This window comes from Sphaeroforma arctica (genome assembly GCF_001186125.1).
Source record: "Sphaeroforma arctica JP610 unplaced genomic scaffold supercont1.28, whole genome shotgun sequence".
Lineage (NCBI taxonomy): Eukaryota > Ichthyosporea > Ichthyophonida > Sphaeroforma > Sphaeroforma arctica.
Genome location: NW_014040530.1, coordinates 88569 through 97900, shown reverse-complemented (window position 1 = coordinate 97900; position 9332 = coordinate 88569). Strand labels below are relative to the sequence as shown.

The 9332-nt window shown below is 40.7% G+C and overlaps 3 protein-coding genes across 3 annotated transcripts; 2 read left to right on the top strand and 1 right to left on the bottom strand.

Moving 5' to 3' along the window:
- Positions 1-130: 130 nt before the first annotated feature.
- SARC_00809 (hypothetical protein) lies at positions 131-3411 on the top strand (the record flags this gene model as incomplete). The annotated part of the gene is made up of 7 exons (XM_014305492.1): positions 131-681; positions 1043-1157; positions 1435-1560; positions 1706-1818; positions 1985-2133; positions 2266-3048; positions 3298-3411. Coding segments are annotated over 7 exons (1895 nt in total), but the record flags the coding sequence as incomplete, so codon positions are not given.
- A 1884-nt stretch (positions 3412-5295) lies between these two features.
- Positions 5296-6294, top strand: SARC_00808 (hypothetical protein; the record flags this gene model as incomplete). The annotated part of the gene is made up of 1 exon (XM_014305491.1): positions 5296-6294. The coding sequence occupies one exon, from the start codon at positions 5296-5298 to the stop codon at positions 6292-6294; it is 999 nt and encodes a 332-aa protein (XP_014160966.1).
- Positions 6295-6340: 46 nt separating this feature from the next.
- SARC_00807 (cystathionine beta-lyase, chloroplastic) lies at positions 6341-8355 on the bottom strand. The gene is made up of 4 exons (XM_014305490.1): positions 7912-8355; positions 7580-7773; positions 6900-7396; positions 6341-6765 (listed from the first exon to the last, which is right to left on the bottom strand). Exons 1-4 carry the CDS (start codon positions 8240-8242, stop codon positions 6609-6611), a joined length of 1179 nt encoding a protein of 392 aa, XP_014160965.1. The 5' UTR covers positions 8243-8355; the 3' UTR covers positions 6341-6608.
- Between the last annotated feature and the right edge of the window lie 977 nt (positions 8356-9332).

Here is a 9332-nt window from a genome sequence, read left to right as displayed (position 1 = left end):
CTCAGGGTTTTTAGACCCGCAGTGCCCCCCCGGCCGGGGCTGCGGCCTACGGGGCATGTGAACCCCCACGGGAACTTGAAGCACAGTATTTTCTACAACACTATCACATCATAATTATCACATACTAATTCCATGCTGTTGTCTGGGATCCTGCGTAATTGTAAGCGAGCCGGGCTGCCTTCACATCCCTCTCGTATCGCACCTACATATACAAGAGATCCATCGTTCTTGGATCACATTTCTACCTTTAAACTGGTAACGACCAGAATTCCAGCAAGGTTTATATCGCAAAGTATATCATCTAGCATGAATGATGCAGAGTCAAAGCCAGAGGCGATTGTGCCCACCAACACAATGAACAATGATAGTATCACGGATACACCCACGCCGCCAGAAGGTTTCACAGTTATAGTCGAGGGGAAAGCGAATGGTCTATTCCCTGCTGATAGCTCTGTCTTTTACAATCCCGTACAAGAGTTCAACCGCGATCTGAGCATAGCCACTATCCGTATGTTCGAAGAGACTCTGTACGCAGAACAGAAGGCTGAGTTGCTAAAGAAGATCGCTCGAGTTGAAGCCAAAAATATTAAGTGGAGGGATCCCACGGAACCGGCTCGTGGTATTCGGATACTCGAAGGATTGTCTGCCACTGGTTTGCGGTCCATGCGCTTCGCGAAGGAGGTATGTTGATGTTTAGTTGTGTACAAGTATGCGGACTAAATGTGTATTCCCATGAGATTATAATCCTGTCACTCTTCATTTAAATCGAACACTTGTCAAAGTCGCTGACGAGTCTTGCATGTGTTGTATTCAATAAGCGGTAAGATCGTGTTCGATACTTATTGGTCTTAGATGCCGTCTAGTCCTAGAACCATCCTGTCCTATTTGGTTTATTGTCGTTTTTCTATAGAAAGACTTGTTCTATTTGCGTCTGATGTCCTTGATGAATAATACCAATTGTAGATCAACAGTCTAGGCAATATTTTTCCTTGTCGCTGAATATCTACATTCTTATCGCTGAGTATCCGCTTTCCTACTGTAGATTCCCAACGTCAAAACAATCGTGGCGAATGATTTTTCTGCGGAGGCAGTGAAGACTATCGCTAAGAATTGCGAATTCAACGGAATTCCAGAGGGACTAGTGCAGCCTAATCACGGTATTGCGCAATGGTCTGAAGTTCTATACAGTTCCACTTTAGTCGTGTTGTACCAACTTGTACACGTGATTACTAGTGGCTCACATGCTTTCTGTTACCAAGGGATTTATTTGGGCTTGAATTCATTTCTAATATCTATCGACGAAGCTAACACTGAAGATAGCTGTAGTTACAATGCGTAAAATCACCACATCCAGATAAATTCTGCAATCTTTATGTGACGTGCTGAAGCATATTCTTAGTATTTAAATCCTCTAATCTCACTCTCGCTTCACAGATGATTGCGCTATGGTGTGTTACAAAAATCGTAATAGCAAAGATCAGTTCCATGTCATCGACTTGGATCCCTATGGGTCACCCACCACGTTTCTAGATGGCGCCATTCAGGCTGTTGCCGAAGGAGGTGAGTATTTATTTCAGTATCAATGTTGTTGCAAATCAATCCATAACAAGTGTTGAACACGTGCAAAGCTCTTTTTCGCTTACCCTAAGAGATCAAAAATAAATTGTACTCTGACCGTGGGCGTGTATTTCTTCTCTCTGATCAGGTCTACTGTGTGTGACTGCGACAGACATGGCTGTGTTGGCTGGTAATCACTCGGAAGCTGGGTACGCGAAGTACGGCTCTATGCCGATAAAGGCTCCGTACTGCCACGAAATGGTATACAAGACGCCTTTTTCTGTATTGCTGTTGTACCACAACGATGGTCACCCGATTTCGGGCCAGGCATCATCAGGCAACATTCTAATTTTCATGATCGGCTATTGCGAGTATCCGAAACGTGAGTTCCACCTCTACCTCATTACCTTATCTGTTCTCTAAACAGGCCCTGCGCATTCTGCTACAATGTATCAATACGCAAGCTGCGCGTTACAAGCGCTACATCGTGCCGATGGTTTCGTTAAGCATAGACTTCTACCTCCGCGTCTTCGTCAGGGTATACACGTCACCTCTGGAGGTTAAGAAATCTGCAAGGTAATACACACGCGATCCGTGTCTTCCGTTGCACGCACATTTGGTAAGCTGTAAATGCTACCAATTATATGCTATGATTGTGCTCTGATACTGACATGTCTTCTTGGCCTTTGCTTTGACTTTTTCCTGCAGCAAGGGATCCTTAGTGTATCACTGCCAGGGATGCAACTCATTCTATCTCCAGCAAGTAGGCAAGTACCACATGTCCGAGAAAGGCCCTAAATTCGCAGCTGGCACTGGTCCCATTATCGACCGAAGGTGTGAGAACTGTGGCTTTTCGTTTAAAACTGGCGGACCGGCATGGAATGGCGCCATTCACAACAAAGCATTCGTCAACAAGATAATAGATCATGCGAAAGCGAACAAATCTAATTATGGAACATTCGATCGGATATTGGGAATGCTCACGGTAGCACAAGAGGAAATCGAAACACCTTTCTACTATGATGTCGGAGAGTGCGCGTCAGCTTGTCGGTCGTCCGGGTTTAAGAGAGAGAAAATTTGGTCTGCAATTCTCAACGGTGGATTTGGCGTGTCAAGCACACACTGCAAAGATACTGGTTTCAAAACAGACGCGCCGCCAGAGTTTATCTGGGCCATCTATAGGAAATGGGCGACCTTGCCAGAGTCTGGATCTGAGTCGCAGCAGATAAAGGAGGGGTCGCCAGCGTTCAAGTTGCGACAGATGCCTACAAGTCTTACGCGTTTGCAACTCGAGCAAGTGATAAAGGAAGCTACTAGTGAGGGTAAAAATAGGGACGACATTATGATCGAATTCGACGAACCTAAAGAATTTTATGATATTAGCTTCAAGAGGCATGAGGGAGCATTCCCGCCATCCATAGGTCTGAAGCTCAAACGATTCCCTATGAACCCCACCGCTAACTGGGGGCCGAAGCCGCGTGCCAAAAAAAGGTAGCAATATCTACGCCTGCATGTCAAATTTTCCATAGTTGGTAGATATTTATTTATTTTAGTTAACGTTTGACACTGCATTTGCTTCATAATATGATCATTGACCAGAGCGTTGAGGCCCTGTGTGCTTCTGATTACCATGTATGCGCTGTACCTATTGATACTTTAAGTTGAGGTCCATCTTCGATTTACTTTGTAGTTATGGCAGTTTATAGCTTCCCTTATATCCTTTTCTTTCTTTGATTACAGCCAAGGTGGCCGAGAAACTACCAAGCAGGCGAAATTAGGAGACGGTGAAGAAAAATAAACTCAGTAGCATGCTTACAAGACTGATTGGTGGGCAACTCTACACCACAATTACAAAGAAACCTACTGAACACGGCCAGCTGCTCTAAGTATTTATTTTATTTGGCATCCATGTATTTCACATGTATATACATACCCGTATCAAACACACGTGAGTGAAGTAGTCACCAAGTTTAATTATGATTAGATATATGAACTTGGGCAATTTTGAGTATGCATACAATACAATAATAATGTGACATCAATAATATATATATATATAGATGCCTGTGTCTGTGTCTGTGTGTGCGCGTGTGTCTGTCTAACTCTTTCTATATCTATCTATTCATCTGTCTATCTATCTATCTATCCATACATACATCCATCTATCCATCCGTCCCTTCATCCATCCATCTATCATCTATATTTATCTATACATACATACATACAAAATAAATACATACATACAAAATAAATACATACATACATACATAAATTAAGAAAATACTTACATACAGAATATGTATATATGTATATATGTGTGTGTGTGTGTGTGCATGTATATATATATTTATATATATATGTGTGTGTGTGTGTATGTAGATATGTGTTTAATTATATTTATATATATATATATATTATGTGTATGTGTGTAAGTACACTTATATTTGTATGTATATATATTATTATTATTATTATTATTATATTTAGTATTATTATATATAGTGTATGTGTGTGGTGTGCGTTTCTCTGTATATATATATATATATAATTTATTAAATTATATTTATGTATATATTTATATATATATATACATTATGTGAGTGTATGTTTATAGATATATATATCTATATATATATAGTGTATGTGGATGTTTATGTATGTAGTGTATATTTGTATTTAGTATTTATTCGTGTTTGTGTATTTACAAGTTCATAATGCATACGTACATATAGTGTCTACGGTTTTTCTATTGTGTTTGTGTGTATGTGTACACGTGTATGTGTGTGTGTTTGTACACGTGTGTTTGTGTGTCTGTGTTGACACGTGTTATTGTATGTGTGTGTATGTTTGTGTGAATGTGTTTGTGTACGTGTGTTTGTAGGTATGTGTGTGTGTGTATCTGCGTCTACGTCTGAAATTTTGTCTGTGTGTATAGTGCGTGTGTTGAATACACACGCTTATACAAGTCATCTATATAAATATATATATGTGTGTGTGTGTGTGTGTTTGTGTGTGTGTGTGTGTATCTATATATATATCTATATATATATCTATACATATATATATATATATATATGTATATATTGTGTGTGTGTGCGTATGTATTTTCTATGTGTGTATGTATATATGTGTGTGCGTGTGTATATATATATATATATATATATATATATATAATACTATATATATATATGTGTGTGTATATACACTATATATATATGTGTGTGTGTGTGTAGTATACTATATATATATATATATGTGTGTGTGTGTGTTTGTGTGTGTGTGTGTATGTATATATATATGTGTGTGTGTACATATATAGGTGTCTGTCTCTCTCTCTCTCTCTCTGTCTCTATCTCTGTCTCTGTGTATTCGTGCAATCATGTGGATCAATAGTTACAAACGCGCATTCCCTCTATAGCATTATATTTATCTCAGTCTCTATAATATCAATATGAATTCATTTGTTTTTAAGTATATATTATTATATATTGACACCGCGCATTTTTGGTGTCTTGGGTTTTGTGGGTAACAAACCCGTCAGCCACAGGACGTTGATCCTTTCACGTGATAACAGATTTTCAGCTTTTTCATACGTGTCAAAATGTCCATTTTTGATTTTTGAAGGCTACGATCAAAACAACAATTCAAAATCTGCGGCATTCTTGATACGATCAATAAGACGAGGTTCCAAGCAATGTTCGTTCATATTTAATATTAATGTATGAAGATACTGTAGTTATGCTTGATAGTCGTCGAGCAGAGATCTCTACTTATTCCCCGTCATCAGCCACTAGCGCTATTCTTAGATCAGACAGTCCTTATCGCTCGAGAAATGGCAGCTCGATGTCACAAACGGCAATCTCAGTCACGTCAGGCCGTTGCGTGCTACTTGAAGTGGGGAGCAGTAGGATCGAAACAACGGCGAAAAAGGCTCTTCACACCGCCGACTGGGTAGTCAATCACGCAAAATTAACGTTGAAGCAAAAAGAACATGAAAGCGTTGAAGATCCTGAAGTGAAGGTTTCTCATCGGAGGTACGTGCGCAAGCAGTCTCGTCCAAAGAAAAGTGAACCGCAACTCGGCGGCACGCCCGGCGTTGTGTTTACCATGAATCTGCCAAAAAGCAGCACAGTTACTGTTTGTACAGATGCTGAGGACACTTGTATATTAGAAGCTGGATTGATGTGCCATCAGTGTGTAGCGGTAGTGAGGGATGAGTGCGCACAAGCCACGAGGCCGCGGAACAGGAACAGATATGACAGCGAAAGCACCAGCTCGCTCCGAGCTCTAGAAAGCAATGGATCTATGACAATATGGGGTGCGTTAGAAGAAATCAACTCAAAGCAATACATTTGTGGTATCAGAAGAGGGACGAGAGATCGTAAATTAACAGAGAAGGACGACATCTTCGAATCACCAAAGAAATGTAAAAGATACAAGTCGCTTATTGGTCGCCAAAGTGGCGGCTCATCAATCATTGGCGACGGAACCACGAGTACTGTCCGTAAGCAGTGCGCTTCGTGCTCGACTTCCAATACGCCCATGTGGCGTGATTCGCCCGACGGCGTCCCATACTGCAATGCATGCGGTATCCGATACAAAAAATATGGAGTACGCTGTGGATCTTGCAAGTACATTCCGCGCAAGGAAGAGAAATCCCTCCATTCATGCCCGAGGACAGGGTGCAATGATCATTTAAGAACGTTATCTAAAGCGACGTTATATGAAGCGAAGTGATCTACTAAAATGATGACATTTACGCGAGCAGACGGTCTGCGTTTTCAGACCCTGATACTCGATAGAAAACAAAAGTTTGATTCAATTTTACATAGTGTAAGTGCTTCTAAAATTGTATCTCTCTGGTTGATACTGAAGAAAAAAGGCCTCGTCTGAAATCGCATTTCTGGTTCATACTGGGGTGTACGCTAAGCTACGATGTCTGGCTCAGACATCTACCACCGCCAGTTTTATATTATGTTTTAGAATGAGCTGCATTTCTATTAACCGGCAGCTCTTTACAATACTACCAAGTCGACTTGTATTTCATTAAACTATATCACATTCGCTGCCCGTAGTGACTGATCCAGATCTTCGATAAGATCTCGTACATCTTCAATACCTACACACAGACGAATCACGTCCTCGGCTAAATTTCTTTCTTTCCGTACCTCAGGAGGTATGCTCGCATGGGACATACGGCATGGCATACTGCAATTTCAAATCAAAAAAAATCAAAACGCGATATAAGCTGATTGAAAAAAGAATTTTAAAAAGGCAGAACAACCGGGTACCACATAGAACTCGACAAAGGTCTTCATATTACAATTTTTTTTTTCACATACCTGATCAATGAATTTACGCAGCCAAAACTCACGGAGATAGTGAAAAGCTTGCAACCCTCTACAATTTGTTGGGACACCATGGTAGAGCCCGTTTCGAAGCTCAGCACAGCGCCGCCGCCACAGGCTTGCTTGTTGTGTAGCTCGTAACTCGGGTGACTTTTGAGTCCGGGATAATTTACCTTCAAGCCAGTCGACTCTAAATAGTTTGCAATTTTCATTGCCGATGCTTGCTGTTTCTCTAAGCGAACAGCCAGTGTTTTCACACCACGCATCAGCAGCCATGACTCGAAAGGAGCGAGGCCAACACCCGTAGAATTAATAACAAAGTACAGCTGATCGCCAAGGGCTTCTTTCTTTACGCCAATAACGCCAGCCATTAGATCATGATGTCCACTCAAATACTTTGTCCCAGAGTGATACACGATATCAGCGCCAAGCTCAAGAGGACGTTGTAGAATAGGTGTCATCATCGTGTTGTCCACAACCACAATTATCTCCTATACAGATGAAAGTAATCCCCAAAAACAAACAACATTAAAACTCGAAAAGTACCAAACAAGTCCTATAAATATCCTGGAAATGTATACTATATGATACATGGCATTAGCAGTATACATGGCACTAGTAATTGCCATAAGAAGAAACAGAGCGACTGCAAAAAGACTCATGATTTGACCTACCTCATTTCGTGCATGGGCAATCTCGGCGATTGCTTTTATGTCACAAACACCAATTAAGGGATTTGTGGGTGTCTCCAGTAGAATCATTTTGGTTTGGCTTGTGATCGCGGACGTTACGTTTTCAACCAAGCAGGTGTCTACATGAACGGTATTGATCTTGGATTTTTCCAAAAACTTAAGCAGTCTATTTGTGCCTAAGAATACCGGGAGTATAAAATAATTGTCTTGAAGAAAACAAACGACGATAAGAAGCGGGCGCTACCAGAAGCAAAACAAATAAGACAACAAGGGTTGAAGAAAAAATACTCTCTATCACGTATATAAACACTAACCTCCATATAGATCTACACCGGCGATCACCTCGTCCCCTGCGCTTAAAACGCGCATAATAACATCCAGCGCAGTCATCCCGCTAGTGACGCAGAGTGCACGCTGTGCATCCATAAGCTTAGCTAAGTGCCTTTCTGTTTGAGTGCGCGTAGGGTTACCGCTCCGTGTGTAATCATATTCTCCAGTAGATACAGCCGAGGACTGTTTGAAAGTAGCAGTCTGATAGATAGGAGTAGAGGCTGGATTGTATGGATCTGCAGGATTGGCATCGACACTAACAACACGAGTTGCTGGCCGATATTGCTGTGCGCTTTTCTGAGATTCGCGGTCCATGTTTAATTTTGACGTTGTGAACCGATAGATCTTGAGTGGTACTGTAGAATACCGCTGTGCTAGTGCAGAAATGTTGTTACACTACGAAGAATATATACTCTCACAAGTGAATACCAAAATACGATTTATGGTAAATCGAATGATCAAATGATATATTTTGATATGTATGATAATTGATTTAAAAATTGTCTCACAGGAGCCTCAGGAGGTCAGTCAGGGCCTCAGGCCCGTCAGTCTCAGGGCCTCAGCTCACAGCTGGTCTATGTCTATTTGATATACATAATTCAGAAAGTTATTCCGACTTCTATTCGTTTACATTTTTAGATATTATTGTGGAATGAGTCAGTCAGGCTGCCAGGCTGTCGGAGTCGGAACTCGGAACCCCAGGCTGTCTCCTGTCGTGCTTTGTTCAGCATAGGTCTTTTACAATAATCAAAAAAACAAATATGACTATATTTATTGAATATGTACATACTCAGCCCAATTTTATTTAATTTTAATTAAAAAACAAACCAAAGTTCCAAAATATGTATTTTTTATTTTAAAAATATTTTATGTATAAATATGTACAGTACATGAATGAATACATATTTTATAATAAAAATATGTATTTACATACTGACCGTCAACTGACGAAACATTTTTTTTTTATGTTTTTTTTAAAAGCATTTAAAAAAACAAACCGAACACAAAAACAAAAGACACAAGAGTCAAGGAGAGACCCCACTCACCCCACTCCACCCCCAGGGCCCAGAGGCCAGAGGGCCCAGACCCAGAAGCGTACCGAACTACTCCCGGGTAAACTTTTGAGCTCCCACGGAGTACCGAACTACTCTGGGCCAGACTAAGTCACCTAACAAATGAACCAGATGCGAGTTGTGACACATAGACAGGTAAAGTATGAACACTTGTGGATACTAAAAAATGCGCAATAGTTGGCACTTGGCAATCTCTAGTCTCTACAGCCACTATATAAGTCACGCCCTATGGTGCGTGGTTCCTGCTTTCGGACCAAGTCCTAGGAGTGTAAACTTCGATGGAAATTACTAGGTTTCAAACTATATTAAACTAAAATACAATTTAGTCAGTT